Genomic DNA, 15,250 nt, shown 5'->3' with positions numbered 1-15,250 from the left:
ATCTTCAGAGGGTGACTGAGCAGCCGCTTGCTCTGGAGCTGCAGTTGTAGCATGGGGAGTGGTGGAGGGGTGGCTTTGAGCTTTGTAGCTCAGCTTGTAGCTGGAAAAGCAGCCTTAGAGCTGCTGGGTTGGGAAGGGGGCAGTGCTTGTGCTCCTGTGATAGCAAATGGAGTTTTAGTGAAAAATACGGTCACCACAACCCACGGCTGGCAGGTGCCAGTTGCTGGGATGGATTCATCTCCTCTGCTGCTGGGAAGCAAAGAGCCTCTGAGCTCCGTCCTTGGCTGAGGGCACAGCAGCTGCGGCCACACGAAGAGCCAAAGTGCGGCTGAGGTGTGTGCCCAGCACTGTTCTGCTGCCGGCTGCTCCCCGGGGCGGCTTTGGCCCTGCCAGCCAGTGCAGGCATAGCCGGGCACAGCTGGAGGGCAGCGGGCACCAGGGCCCAGGCCAGCGGCACCTTTGGATACAGCCAACCTATTTTGGGAGGAGAGGTTTTAGGCAGGTGGGAGGGATGCCTGCAGGACAGGGCATGCTGGTGATGTGGACGGTGATGCTGGAAGCCTCCTGCCCAGCGTAGTTCCCCAGAGCAGGCAAACTCAGAGCTGGTGAGCTCCCAGTGACCTTGTGGCCATTCTTGTGGCTGCTCCCACCGGGGTGGCATGGGGTGATGGACAGGCTCCCTGGGGTGGGCTGGGGACAAATGGGCATGGATCTGCCCTGGGCCACCCATCCAGGTCTTACCACAATCCCCACCCGGCACTGCCAAGCTCAGCGGTGGTCTGAGCCAAGTGCATCTCCCCGGGGATGTGCAGGATGTCAGAGCCACTTTTCACCAGGGAAGTGTCTGGCCCCCGGCTTTGAGCGCAGAGCAGCTTCCCCAGCTGCGCACCGGCTGGGGATGGTGGGAAGCTGGGACGAAGGCACCTGAGAGCCCTCTGAGGCACGGGGCAGTCTGTCAGCGCCTTGCAGGGCTCCCCTGGGACAGGCAGCACTGAGCGGCAGGGAGACTTATCCTTTGTGGAAGAAGCGGAGCCTCAAGGAGATTGGCCTGGGTAATTGGCTCAGGAGAGCAGGCCTCTTAAAAGTCAATTAGAGACTTTTAAAAATAAATCAGTCTGGAACATTGCGAGGGCTGCCAGAAAATTTGGGCGAGGTCAGAGTTGCTTAGCGCTCGTTGTTGATTAGATTCAACCAGCTTTTAGCTGGGGATAACTTGTGTGCCGCTGAGTCAGACTGCTTCGGGGGCTACGCCAAGAGCGTCTCCCAACGTGGCCATTTAAGGCATGGTGGGCTGAGGCCTGATGGGCAGCCTGAAGAAGGCACTACACCCCGCGGTGAGCTGGGAGGCCGGGGAGATTTCTTTCATCTTTGCCCTCTCTGCCTCTGTTTTCTCTTCGGTGAAGTGCTTTGAAGTCGGTGGGTGGGCAAGGCGAGCGAAAGAATTACGGTTGTCTTGTCGTGGGTAGAAACTGTGCTCGAGAGCAGCACAAGGACTTTGTCCAGGTTAAAAAATGAGTGCAGAGCTGCAGGACAGCATGTGATGTGCACGTTTCTGCTCCAAGTCTCCGCTATGGCTGAACTTGGCAGAGCCTGAGCCCACACGTGCAGCTTCACAGGCTCAGGGTGGGGGACTTTTGAGCAGTTGTCCTGTTTCTCCACATCCAGTTTGGACATGGGTTTGGGTGCCTTTGTCCTGTCTTCAGTCAGGGGAGCTGTCCTGTCACCCCACCTGCATCCCTAAACTTTCCCTTAGCTCCCAGACCCGGTCTCAGAGTGCCTCTTAACCAGTGTTGTTCATCCTGGCCTCCAAAGCAGGGTGAGCAACCTGCATTTTCCGAGAAGCTGAACAAGGAGCGGACCTGTAGGCAGGCTAATGTGGAGTGTCTCTTCCCGTTGCAGTGACCACCCCCTGAGCCACCTGGTTTCGGACTCGGACTCAGAGATGGACAGCGTGGAGCAGCTGGCCCTGGGCAGCACGGACACCCTCTCCAATGGGCACAAGGCTGACCTGGAGGCTGCCAAACGCCTGGCCAAGAGGCTGTACAACCTGGATGGCTTTAAAAAAGCAGACGTGGCCCGCCACTTGGGGAAGAAGTACGTGTGGGTATTTGCAAGGAATGGCCCATTCTGCGAGGGGCCCACCTGCACCCGTGTTGCACCCGCAGCTGCTGCCCTTGCAGGGCACCAGGCTGGCAGGGAATAGCTGGCAGGACCCCAGAGCCCACTCTTAGGTCTTAAAACCTAAGAGACATCCAGGTTTTGGTACCTTCCTACCATGACTGCATCTTGGATGCCTCAGTAAGGTGTTGGGGCAAGGCAATGGCTAGCTAAAATCTCCTGAGCCCTTCCAGTTCCAGCTTCTCCAGTTTCTCTTACAATACATAGTATTCCTATTCAATCTGTGGGTGACTCCTGTGAGTTTCATGGGAGTATGGAGTGTCTCTGTCCCCAGCGTGCTTCCCACAGCCCTGGGGAGCTTCCAGCCTTCTGGAATCCACCCCACCCCTGTGTTGCTTTTGCTGTCCCCACGATCTGGTTGATCCCACTCTTGCTCCCCCCACTTTTCTATTTCAGCAATGAGTTCAGCAAGATGGTGGCAGGGGAATATCTGAAGTTCTTCGTGTTCACGGGGATGAGCCTGGACCAGGCTCTCAGGTCAGCGCTGAGTTCATGTACGTGTATGTGTGGTGGCCACCCAAGTGGGGTTCTAGCAGACCCTGCCCTCCGCAGCTCCGCACCCACACGGAGATCTGCAGGAGCAGACAGACCCCACGGCTCCCACCTGGAGATCCCCTTACCTCTTATATGGTGAGGATTGCTTCCCAAAGTGGTCTTTCAGCCACACAACTGCAAAAGAGCATCCCTGGTCTTAACTCACCAGTCAGTGCAGTTGGGTGGCAGCCAGGTTCACCTAGGACTGGCTTTACAGACCTTGAGTCCAGACCATCTCAGTGTTACCCCCACCTCCTTCCCCAGTGTAGTACCCAGGGCCAGCTGTAGGTCTCTGCAATGCACCAGGAGGTTATGTGCTGTGAGCTTGGAGGGGAGTCCTGCAGCAGGTTGGGAGGGGTGTGCGATGGCAGGGCTTCATCTGGCACACAGAGGGGTCTCCAGACCAGAAAGCACAGCTCCACTCCTGCCCAAGGTGGGTTGGAGAAGCTACTGGTGGGCTTCAGGTGTGACCAACACTGCTGCTGCTGCTTCTTCAGGTCCTTTCTAAAGGAGCTGGCCTTGATGGGAGAGACACAAGAACGAGAGCGAGTGCTGGCTCATTTTTCCCAGCGCTATTACGAGTGTAATCCCAACGCCATTTCTTCAGAGGGTAAGAAACTATGTGTGTGCATGTGTGTGTGTTTCAAGTGAGCCCATGCGTTCATCAGCTCAGTGAAAGTGCGCAAACTGAAACCAGAGAGCAGGCTGAGAGCCTGTACTGACGCCTTAGGAGACAGCCCCAGTTACAGAGATGTCATTTCCCTTAAATGACAGATGCTTTAGATTTTTTTTTTAAAAAAACCCTGCTCCAGTTGGATCATGCATAATTAGGGCTCAATCCGTCCTTAATTCTGACCTTGAGCAGATTAGCACACGAGGCAAGAGAAGGCTCTCCTCACCAAATAGACCCCAGCTCTCAGACCCTCGGCTCAGGGAACAGCCAGGTGAGAAAACTCAGGTGCCCGGCACTTGGGGCAGCACAGACGCCCACTTTGTTCTGTTTCACGTCTTTGCGCCTCTCCTGTGTGTGTTCACTTGCTGGGTCTGCTCTGGGCTGTTCTGAACCAGGTGAGGTTTGGGCAGGCTGGCAGAGGGCTGTGCTGGTCCCACCTTGCCATGCTAGGAGCTCTGGCTGGAGGGGCTGCAGGCTTGGATGGGAGTTTGTACGCTCAGGTTTGGGACCAGCTTTTAATTCAGTGACCTCCTACCAGCTCACCCGCGTGCTGCCAGCACCACACTGACTGCTGTGTGCCCCGTGTGCCTGGGGTGGGAGGAGCGGGCTTGGGGCTGTCTTGGGGGCTCAGAGCCCCCCGTGCCTGAGATGCCGAACGGCTGAAGCACCAGCTGCGGGGCCGAGCCAGGGGCTCTAATTCCTGTCCTGTGCTTGTGCTGCAGATGGAGCCCACACCCTCACCTGCGCCCTGATGCTGCTAAACACAGATCTGCATGGACATGTAAGTCCCTGCTGCTGTCGGCCCCATTTGTCCCTTGTCCTGTCTGTCCTCACTACCCTGAATTGCAGGTACGGGACCCTGGGAGGGCTGGTCACCCCTAGCATGTCTGGGGAGGAGACAGGAGAAAGGCTGAGTGGGAGAAGGAGCTGGCGAAGGAGAGAGTGGGGCTCTGGAGGAGACATGCTGAGCTGGAAGATGTGGAGGTGGGATTACGACAGATGAGGAAAGTGGACAGGGAGAGAGGGTGGGAATGAGATTCCAAAATTAGCTGCCATAGGAGCAGGTCGCACCCAACTTAGAAAAAGGAGGCTATTTAAGACTCCTCAAGTCTAGGCAAAGCTGGCAGCCTCCCTGAGACCTGGCTGGTCCCTGACCTCCCCTGCAGAGATGGGGGGTCTGTTCCTGGGCTGTGGGACCTGCTCTGGGCAGCACCAAGCCCCTGGCCCAAATATAACCCCCTGCATTTCTCTCCCCTTGCTCCCCCAGAACATTGGGAAGAGAATGTCCTGCTCTGACTTCATTGGCAACTTGGAGGGGCTCAACGGAGGCACTGACTTCCCCAAGGAGCTGCTCAAGGTAAATTCGGTCGCTCTCAAAGGTCAGCCAAGCAGCAGGAGCAAAAGCAAGAACTTTGGGTGGGATCATATGGATGGCTATGTGGGATGCAATGAATGTGTCCATCCTCATGCAGGAATGGTTCCTTGGCCTGCAGCTTTCCTCCTGGCTTGCTGAGGGGAACGTGGGCTGCCCTGTTCCCCCAGGAGGACACCAGAGCTCCAGCTGGGGTTCTGATGCCCTCACTGTTCTTGCTCTGCCTGCCTCACAGGCAAGGGGGCACATGTAGGGGCAACTTGCAGGGGTTGGTTTGCCCAGCTGCAGCCAGAGGCTTTGTGGTGTTGATCCCGTGGTACTCAGCCCTTCCTGGCTTCCAGGGCGCCGGAGCGCAAAGCCTTGGCCAGGCCCTGGGACTGGAGCCGTCTTCGGTGGCAGAGGGGACATTTCTGGTGACTTGGGCAAGGCATGGTGATGGGGAGGGTGGCTGAAGTCCCACAGCTGGGAACTCACCACAGTGGTGTGACCGGGCAGCCTCCTGCCTTCTCCCTGCCTGACCCAGTTGCCGATGGGGGTTGGCCAGGGAGGGCAGTGTTCAGCGAGCACCTTCCGCCTCAGACTGCTGTGCTCCTCTGGCATTGCCTGCTCTCAGGAGGGTTTCCTGAGCTGCCGTCTCCCCGTCTTGGGCCCTGGGAATAGGATTAGCTCTCATGGGACCTACTGGGCAGAAACCATTGCTGTTGGTGAAGCGGTACAGTTGGGAAGTACTCACTGGGTTCCCACAGGGTGCTGGAACCATGATGGGAGGAAGTGGTCGATGAAAAAAGGCAATGGAGGGTGAAAAGCTGAGCTCCCTTTTCAGCCTCTGTGGGTCTATTCCTGGCTGTGTCACTCACCCCATCATTAAGGGGTTACCAGCAGCTCTCAATAGGGCTGTCCTCCCTCTCAGCCCACGCTTCACCAGTAAAAGGAGTTACTCAGGAAAAATTCTCCTCTAATTTTAAACCCAGCTCCAGAAAAGGTTTTAAGCACCCAAAATGGAATAGAAATATCCAAAATGAGAACCCTGAACCCCTGCTCTGCAGTGCTGCTGCACCCTGGGGCATCAAGCTCCACAGGCTCCTCACAGTTGGATACCTGCAATTCAGGCACCGCTGCATCCCTGTTAAACACCGCCAAAACTACCAGCAGTTTAAACGTGCAAGATCAAGTTGCCTCATCATATCCCAGCCAGTGGGAAATAGAGCAGTGAACAAGTGCCACGAAGTGACAGGCTTTCTCTCATGGGTGAGACCCTTACAGGGTGTAAGGCAGCGGGGGGAGGCTGCAGTGCTGCAGCACAGCCCCACACAGCTCTGCCCGCAGCCCAGCAGCGGGGAGGCTGCTCTGCTAAAAATGGCCTGTTCCCTCTGCAGCTGCGGTGCTTCCCACCGCCGCTTTTCCGCCGCCTCTGTACAGGAACCGTGCTGGGGAGGGGGTGCAAAGACAGGGCAAGGAACCGCACATGGGCCAAGCTCCTGCTCCTCACCTGAAGCACTGCTCCGCTTCAGGGAGCCCCTATATGTGCAAGGGGAGCGGGGTCCCAGGACGGGTGAGATGGGGAAAGAGCTGTTGGCCTGCGCTGAGGAGGTGGCTGGCAAGGAAAGGTGCCTGAAGGGGCTGTACCTCTCCTGGGCAGCCTTTGCTAGGCTCAGGTGGAGAAGACATCCTTCTGCGCACTGCTTTCAGCTGCTTGGTGCTTGGGTCCCTGCACAGGCTCAGGGGCAGAAAAATGGGGAGCTTCTCCCACTGCCCTCCCTGTGGTAGCCCGCACTTGTCCTGTTACCCCAAGTAGGATGCTGCCTCCTTCTCAGACCTGGCTGCCAGGCTGTGCCTGGGGACTAAGGCTTCTATGCAAGCGTGCCACACAGCTGGCTCGCTAATTTTAGCGCTCCAGGACCCCACGCGTTTCCTAAGGGCAACAGGGGAGGGAAAGGGCTGGCAGGCTTCACAGAAGCTTCCCAAAGCTCAGGGTTGGATCTTGGGCAGCTCCAACAGAAGAGAAGAAGGATCCTGGGTTCTCTTTCAAGCCTGCCTGGGGAGACAGCACAGGTTGCTGCCCCACAGGCTTCAGAACTGGAGGGCTTGAGGTCGCCTCCACCCACAGCACTTGCCACTGGGCAAGCGGGGACAGCAGGGCAGGACCTAGGTGGCTGCTGGTGACACAAGGCCACCATCCGCTGTGACTCTGGGGACATCATCAGGAATAGATCTGTGGGGGAGCTGGGGCACTCCCCTCACACCTGGCTGCAGGGAGTCCCAAGACAAACACTGCGTGATGCCTCAGAGCAGGTGGCAACTCAAGTCAGACAAGAACTTTATCTGCTACTAGATAATACATGTAAATAATCCTAGTTTTATGCAGAAGAAACAAAAACACTTGAAAGCTTGTGCTTTCACAGCTGAGCACCACGTCCCCCTCACTAGCAGTGCCTTACCGTGCCCTGCGCAGTACTGCTGCTGGAGCTAAGGCAGCAACGCCTTACCAGCACCCGGCTACCACTGCTGGAAACCCTTTTCTCTGGCTCTGAAAGCTCTTCTGGAGACTCGTGCTCCACAGGCAGAGCTGCCCAACTTTCCAACTTGGGTGCCCTCCCCACTGGGGCAGGGAGCCATGCTGGGGATATAAGAACCCATATGATGCTGTGCCCTAGGATGCCTGGGTCTGCAGGCTTGGACTCAAACTCCAGTGGCCAAATGAAGACAGCTGCCCAGACGCAAGGAAGGTGAAGTGGGATGTCCTGGAGCTGGTGGTATTTTGGTTAGCTCTTCAGATGTTACTCCTCTCTTAACAGCGTGATTTTAGCCCAGGCCCCCTGGGATTTCACTCACTGTTGCTGGTTGTCTATGTCAGATGTGGATGTGACCTCTACATGACTGGTGGAGCCTTAGCTCTTCCCCATCTTCCTTAGTCTTTTAGCTTAACCTTCTGCTTTGCTGGCTGGTACCAACACCGTAGGGCCAAACCAGGCCCCATTTCTCCCCAGCACTGCTTAGCAATGGCAGGAGTGAGCCAAATTGGTTGCCGCCTTCCAGCCCAGGAGCTGGAACACCTCACAGATGTTAATGAATTAAGCCTGACAATGCAGTCGGGTCCCGGGGGGAGGAAGGTAGGATGGGCCCCCACCTTCCAGCTTGGAGGCACAACTGCAGGGCTCACCCGCTGGGAGTGCCGGGTAAGTGATGAGCAGTGTGGGAAGAAAGCCCCAGCTCCCACCCCGGAGCTATAATCACAGGAACGCTTACTCAGTCCAATCCCCCAGGCTGGGTTTTTGGTTTTTTGCCTGTCTCCCCGGGGAGCGGTGGGCTGCCCTGCCCCTGTCTGCCTCGGCTCCCCTCGACCCCCATCCCACACATGGGATGTGCTGGCAGCCCCGGCCCCCTCCCTCCCATGTTTTGCCCAGCGATCGCTGTGCCAGGCAGCCAGGACAGGGTGGGAAATTCCCCCTTGTCCGCTCGCCGCATCTCCTGAATTACACACCGATCCCCGTACCTTCTGCAAGGCTGCCCGGCCCCACCGCTCCGCTCCGCTCGCTGTTCGGCTCGGCTCGGTTCGGCTCGGCTCGGCCCGGCTCGGCTCCGCGGGCCGCCATTGGCTGCGGCGGGCTGGCGGGGCGGAGCGGGGCGTGGCCCCGCCTCTGTCGGGCAGCAGCCACCGAGCCCTGCCCGGCCCGGCCCGGCTTCAACAGGCGGCGGCGGCGGCGCAGGCAGGGCAGGCAGGGCCGGGCAGGGCCGCCGGGCACCCCGCCGCCCCCTCCCCTCTACCCCCCCCACCCCCCCGCCGCCGCCGGCACGATGATCGGCGTCAACAGCATCAACAGCAGCGCGGGGCGCATGCGGTCCCGCTCCATGTGCTCGGTGCGCTACGGGCGCAACTACCGCGGCGTGGAGACCTTCTGCTACGGCTGGCCCCAGCGCTCCCGCACCCTCAAGCCGGTGCTCTACACCGACCTGGTGGTCAGCCGCCTCCAGAACCGCCGCAAGAAGAAGCCGGTAAGCGGCGGGCCGGGGGAGCGGGGATGCAGGGGGGGTGAGGCGCGGCGGGGGGATGCGCAGCGCCCTGCGCCCCGGCGGGGATGCGGGCGGGCGGACGCCCCCATCCCGCCCCGGAGCACGGCAGGACCTGCGTGACATTGCGCCGCTCCCGATGGCTCGGCAGCAACGCTTGCTGGAAAACATCGCCGCCAGAAGAATCCTGGACGGAGCCGTGTGGATCACTGGCCCCCGGCTCGGCCCGAGTGGCCGGCTGGGCGGGCTCCCCGCCAAGGGCAGCGCTGAGCCGTGCGGCCCCGCCGAGGCGGCGCGGGGAGCGGAGGGGCCGCGCCGCAGCCCCGGCCGAGCGGAGCGGGAGAGGGAGGAGTGGCTGCCTGGACAAAAAAAAAAAAGGAAAAGAAAATCAAACAAACAAAAAAGCCCCATGGCTTTTGAGTGCCCTGAGCTTGCTCGCCGTGAGCCGGCATCCGTTTTGGAGATGTCAGCACCGGCCCTAGGCGGGGGGAAGCGAACAAGCTGTCCCCGGGCACGTCCCGCCCCGGCCCGGTGCCTGCCTGTGGTGCGGCAGCGAGAGCAGAGCCCTCGGGCTGGGGCAAAGCGGGCAGGGGTACCCCAGAGCCGCCCCCGTGGCCAAAACCGGGGCAGCGGGGCCGTCAGGGCCGTGCCAAGCGGCGATGCTGTCATAGCGCAGTACGGTCTGGGGGCAGCATTAAGTTGTGACGCACTCGGATGGAAAGATGCAGTTGGAAAGGAGATGCTGGGTCGCCGCTTGCTGTGCTGGGAAGGATAGAGGGGTCTGCCGTCCTGGGGGTGGGTAGCCGGCTGGGCAAGGAACGTTTTAAAAGAGGCTGGTGTGGCTTGTGATGTTGTTGAGTCAAAAGTGTAGGGCGGGGTGGGTAGCCATACGCCGCTGCCCGCTGTCGCTGCCTGCAGTGGGGCAGAAGGTTGATGCACAGGACACTATCCCCGGGGCAGCCCATCCTACGGGGGAAAAAAAGTCTGTTGCCGAGTCACTCTGCTCTGTGTGCACATGGGAGCCCCTCTGCAGTGGAGGGGAGGGGGGGACTCGGGGTATGCGCAGCAGTGTTGGTGCATGCCAGGTGATGAGTTGTTCTTGAGCACGGGTTGTGCGTGCTGGGCAGGCAGCAGGGGCGGGGGGGCGGGGCTTGTGAGGGTGAATAAGGGACCTGACACAGGTACAGTTCCCACTGATACACGTCCCTGATCTGGTGGTGCCGTTCGTATCTGTGCAGTTGGGGGGTCTGGGTGCATGGGGGACCTGTCAGAGTTTTGTGCGTAGAGAAAGATATTTTGCTAAGGAGAAGTTGGGGAAAGCCAGCCATTGAGCTCTCCTACTGAAGTGCTGCCAAGCACGGAGAGAGGGAGAAAGACCTCACAGCCACCAAGCGCCCTCCCTGCAGTCCGTCTTGCAGAACGTCACGCAGCCGTGGCTGGTCACAGGGCTGGCCGGAGGAAGGGGAGCCTCAACCTGCACGGGGCATCTTGCAGCGCTGAGAGCCGAGCACTGTGTTGCTTGGCACAGGAACCAGCAGACTGGAAAGAGGACATGTCCGTAAGAGTTATGATCCCTAAAAGAGCACCCCAGAAAGGGTTAAAACCCTCTGCTGGATGCCTGAATTCCTGCCTTAACTCTCCTCTGTTTCTTGAGTGCTGGGCTACCGCCCTCGGTGCAGTCCCCTCTGTGCCAAAGCTGTGTTCCGGCCAGCTTGCTGCCTGGCTCCCCAAACCAGCCCTGCATCTCCCCTCTGTGGGGCCATCCCCAGCAGGAATGGTGCTCAGGCTGGGCTGGAGCATCACAGCCACCCGCTTCTGGCCCAGGCTCCCCCACCCCTTCTGGAGCCATTTGCTAGAACAGGATTCGGGGTGTCCTCTCAGCCCGCTTTCGGGAAGGAGGGCACCAAAGAAAGATGTTGTTGATTCCGTTAGAAATCCCACTGGGACAATATATTCCTAGGTCTCTTCGGCGTTGCGCATGTCTAGGGCAGAGCTGGCTGCCTGGACCGGCATGCTGCAGCAGTGAGCTCATAACCCAGCGATGACAAAAAAACCCCAACCATGCTTAGGGTCGGCCGTGGCGGCATGGGGCCAGTGCCCCGCTTTCTCTTGGGCGGTGCTTGCAGGTTCAGAGGTGCCAAGAGGTGCTGTCCTTTCAGTTCGGGGGAATGAATCCAGGGAGCAGAGACAGCCTGGAGAGAGGGACCTGCTGAGTGGTGAAGGCAGTGTCTCTGGTGCCTGCCGACGTGGTGGTTGTGAGTTAGGCTTCAGGAGCCTGCACCGCTGGTGCTTTCCCGGGAGAAAGGGCTCCAAAGAGGCTGGAGTTTAGTGGGCTGAGGGGTGGTGGTGCTGCCGTCGGACCAGAAAAGCGGGATAGGCTTTGTGGCTGGAGTGTGTCTTCTCAGCTAGGACTTGGGCTGAGTCCACCAGCTTTGTTCCTGAAATTGATGTTGCCTGGGGGTGCTGTTTAGCCAAGCAGAGTCTTGGCAGGATTTAAGTGTAGACATAAAGCTTTGCTTTGCCCTCTCAGTCCCCCAGCCCCCACGTTTGCCTCTCGCTGTCCCCCCATGCAGAAGTGCTGAGTGGTCCCCTCTCCCCCCGGCTCTGAGGTGGCTCCTACCCATGGCAGGCTTATGGGATGCTGTTGGGGCTTTGTAGCAGGGTGGCTGGAGCCTTTTGAAATTGTAAGGCATCTCAGCCTTTGAAGTGTTTGCCTACAGTCCCAGAGCCCAGATTTTTGTGGCGCGGTGCTCTGCTGGGCTGTTCTCTGGCACCGTGCCATGCAGAATTACTCCCCGAGCGTCTTCTGACATCAGCTTGTTCACTCGGCGTTTAGCAGCAATCCTCCCGCAAGCCCCGCGCGGGGATGGGGGCCAGTCCCCTCTGGTGCGGCGCCTCACCCTGTCTTCCAAAGTTGCCACTTGGTTGGCTCACATCTCCCTTCCTTGGGGTGTGGAGCTGACCTCTCTCTACGTTGCCACTCGGCGGGGTGGAAGCTGAGCCACGCATCCTGTTCTGCCCGCTCTTTCTGAGGAGCTTTTCTGCCGTTCCCAGTCCCGAGTTTTCCACTGTTTTTGTGTCTGTTGGTTCTCAGTATCTCTCGTTTATGTCCCTAGCAGTGAGTAAGATCCCTTCCCTTCTGTTTCCCGTGGCGACTCCTTATCATCTACATTGCTCTGAGATGCCTGCTTCTCCCTCTGCTCTGCTCCCAGGTTATGTTCTGCAGGACTTTATGTTGTTTTTTTTTCCCCCCAGGCCCTTCTCTAGGTCTCTTTGCAACCTGTGCTCCTCTGGCCACCTCACTGCCAGCCCACTGGCAAGTATCCCCTGCTCACACCCCGGCATCCTGCCCCTCTGGTGCTTGGGCTTGGAAAATGGGGCCGGGGTCTAATCTCCTGTCAGGCACTGAGGCCGTACCCCCGCTGTGATCATCCTGTCTTCCCAGGAGACAAGTGAACCCCGCTTTCTGCCTCCTAGATCAGGGTGAACCCTTTCCTCCTCTGACAAGCAAGCTGTTGCTGTGCCAGCGTCTCCCTGATGGGGAAATGCGGGAGGAGTCACGTCCCTGCTCTGTCCTGGCCGCTGCACCTCTCAGGGGAGAGATGGATGTCCCTTCCCCAGACACCGCTGGGGCTTGTCTGCTGGCTGGCTTTCCCGGGCCCCTGCAGTTGTACTTTCTCAGCCACCAGCAAAATCTCTGCAGCCGTCTCCGGCCCAGTGATGGATGTTGACAGCTGCCTGAACAGCCTGTGCGAGACTCAGTTATTTTCCTCCGAGGATGATGCCTTCCAGATCTTGCTCCAAAGCCCTCTGCGAGCGCTGTGTCGAAACCCTCTCCGGAGCCTCCCTGGCTGCAGAGCCGTGTTGAGTGCCTCTGGCTTGCGCCCAGCTCGGACCAGACAAACACTCGGGAGTTGGGCCCTGGAGCATCCTGCTGCAGGCAGACCCAGTTTGTTCTTGTGCTGACATGCAGGCAGCAGGTCCTGCCTTGCTCACGTTGGTGGTGTTTGGGCCGGCAGGGAGGACAGGGTGCTTGGCAGGGTGCTGGGGAGGAGGTAGGGACACACCACGGCCAGCCCGAGCAGCAGCAGCCCAGCGGTAGGCAAGCGCCTGTCCTGCCTCAACCAGCCACAAGGTCCTTTGAGGTCTTCATGAATGACAGTGTGCTGGTGCCTGCAAGTCCAGGGCCAGCACCCTGCCTGGTGCCTCCTCCCTCCTGGGCAGCTTCCCATGGGAGCATCACATCACTGTGGAGCACCAGGTGCTGCCACGAGCCTGCCTCTGCCAGGCCAGGACAGGCAGCCGATGGTAGGGAGGTTGCTGGCTGTGGTACACGATGCATGGAGCTGCTGGAGGTGCTGGGGCAGGCTGAGGTCCTGCCGAGCAGGATGCAGGCATGTGCCATCGAAGTCTGGCCCAAAGGCTTGCTCTCCTGGGGTCTGGGCCTCTGGAAGGCCATTCTTTTGGCCAGCCTGGGACACCCTGGAGCAGGGAGAAGTGACTCTCCCAAGGGATTGGAAATGTTCGGCACACCTCACTGTCATGCTGCTAACTCCGTGCCACTGTCACAGGCAGAGGGGGAGGGGTGGAGAGGGGAGAAAGCCAGGGCCACCACCAGCACCATGCCCCGGGCGTGCGTGGGGTTGCAGGTCCCGTGGTGCCCAGGAGAAGGTACCTGTAGCCCTGCAAGGAGACCAGCCCGCTGGCCTAGCCAGGACGGGGCTGGACCAGGATGAACTGGCCTGGGGTTCCCGTAACCTCCCATGGCCCTCAGCCAGCCTGGCATGCCTCCTGCAGCTCCCCTGACCTGGCACTGCTCTCCTGCTGAACCCCCACTCTTCTCTCTGCAGACGCTGTACGGCTCCATCAAGAACGAGAAGCTGCAGTGGGCCATGTGAGTACTGCTCCCGGAGGATGCCGCCACCTGGTGTGGGGTGGGCAGCGGGGCCACCCTGCTGATGGTGGGGGGCCACCCTCCCAGCCGGAGCATCGCCCTGCCCCACAGCTCCCATCAGCCGTGATGCTGCAAGGCTGTGAGGATGTGGGATGAGATGGGGGTGCCTGGAGAGCTGCGGTGGCATTGTACCACTGGCTGCTCTCAGCACCTCAATGGGGACCCCTTTCCCGGCACGCTGGGGGAAGGCTGCTGGAGGCCAGCTCCCCACAGCTTTGGCGTTGCTTTCCTGCCACTGTGGCCATGCCCGGGGTGGGAGTGGGCAGGCTCTGGGGGATGCCGTGGTTGTGCCGGGGCCCCACAGAGTGCCTGCACCTTCGCCCACAGCTGCCATCTCCAGCAGCAGGAGCGGCAGCGCCCGCGCTGCGGGGATTAATCAGCCCGGCGGTACCGCCAGCGCTGAGCCAATGCACCCGGGCTGCTGCCATGGAGACGCCGGCAGATGCTGAGGGGTTTAATTAGCAGCGAGCGGGTCTGAGGGAGGGGGGAGGCAGCAGCTCTGGGCTCCCACATCTTCCTGTCGGGCGGGGGGAGCGACACCCATGCACCCTGCCTGCAGTGCGAGGGACCATGACCTGGAGGGAGAGTGCGAGCGGGGGCCTCCCCGCTCCTGCGGCCGGGGCTGCCTGCGTCCTGCCCACCCACACTGGTGCTGCTGAAGGCCTCTCAGCCGCAGGCTCTCCACACCCCTTTGCTGGTGCCTCTGAGCCCCACAGTCCAGCTGCTGCCCAGAAGGCATGGGGACCACAGCCTGGGTCTCTCTTCAGGGGTGTTTCCCCTTTTAGACCCTCTCTCCTGTCAGCTGGGGACCTGCGAGCCTGTACATCATGGGCCGGGGGGCTGCAGTAGTGCCAAGCCCCAGGGTGCTGCTCCTCTGTGGCGCTTGGCTCATGGGTCTGGCCGGCATCAGTCCCAGCCATTTCTGCAAAGGCTCCTTGCTCCCTGGGGCGGGCAGGGCTCCACCCTGAGCTGGCAGCAGACACCTCCATGCCTTGTCTTTTGAAGGGCCAGGCAGCACCTTGGCTGCCAGCCTAGAGGGGCAGGGGCACAGAGGCATGGCTGGGTTTGGGATGCTCTCCAGTGGCGATGGGAGACTGCTCAGCCTGCTCTGCAGCTCCTGCCTCCCTTTCAGAAGCCAGGCCTGTGTCACTGGCAAGTGGGAGGCTTGGTATTTGCTGCCCCCAGCAAGGTAACAAACCCTTTCTCCAACCAAATCTGCCTGGCAGAGATGAGGAGGAGCTGAGGAAGTCCCTCTCGGAGCTGGCAGACCCCAACCCAAAATCCATCAAGCGCATCAGCAGCTGCAGTAACCCCTTTCTGGACTTCTCCCAAGATTCCAGCATTGCCATCTACAAGCACGGACTGTTAGTGCGCAAGATCCATGCTGATCCTGACTGCAAGAAAAGTAGGTGCCTGGGGGGGCCCCTTGACTTGGGGCCAGGGGACACCAGTGAGCTCCAGAAGCCCTAATGGGGAGCAGGATAGGAGTCACTACATGAAGTTTGGCTGTAGCATCACGCCAGCCTCCAGC

At 59.9% G+C, this 15,250-nt stretch overlaps 1 protein-coding gene across 2 annotated transcripts in view; it reads left to right on the top strand.

The window, feature by feature from the left end:
• The window catches only part of PSD (pleckstrin and Sec7 domain containing), a 46,614-nt gene that overhangs the window by 26,364 nt on the left and 5,000 nt on the right, over positions 1-15,250 (top strand). For both annotated transcript variants that reach the window (XM_086751802.1, XM_086751803.1), the window contains 7 exons: positions 1,900-2,094; positions 2,575-2,655; positions 3,210-3,322; positions 4,108-4,166; positions 4,653-4,742; positions 13,616-13,659; positions 14,946-15,124. In XM_086751802.1, the coding sequence (XP_086607928.1) occupies positions 1,900-2,094; positions 2,575-2,655; positions 3,210-3,322; positions 4,108-4,166; positions 4,653-4,742; positions 13,616-13,659; positions 14,946-15,124 (761 nt within the window). The remainder of the gene's footprint in view (positions 1-1,899; positions 2,095-2,574; positions 2,656-3,209; positions 3,323-4,107; positions 4,167-4,652; positions 4,743-13,615; positions 13,660-14,945; positions 15,125-15,250) is intronic.

The sequence above is a fragment of the Chlamydotis macqueenii genome, chromosome 7, assembly GCF_036417535.1.
Source record: "Chlamydotis macqueenii isolate bChlMac1 chromosome 7, bChlMac1.mat, whole genome shotgun sequence".
Lineage (NCBI taxonomy): Eukaryota > Metazoa > Chordata > Aves > Otidiformes > Otididae > Chlamydotis > Chlamydotis macqueenii.
This window is presented reverse-complemented; position numbering and strand designations above follow the sequence as displayed.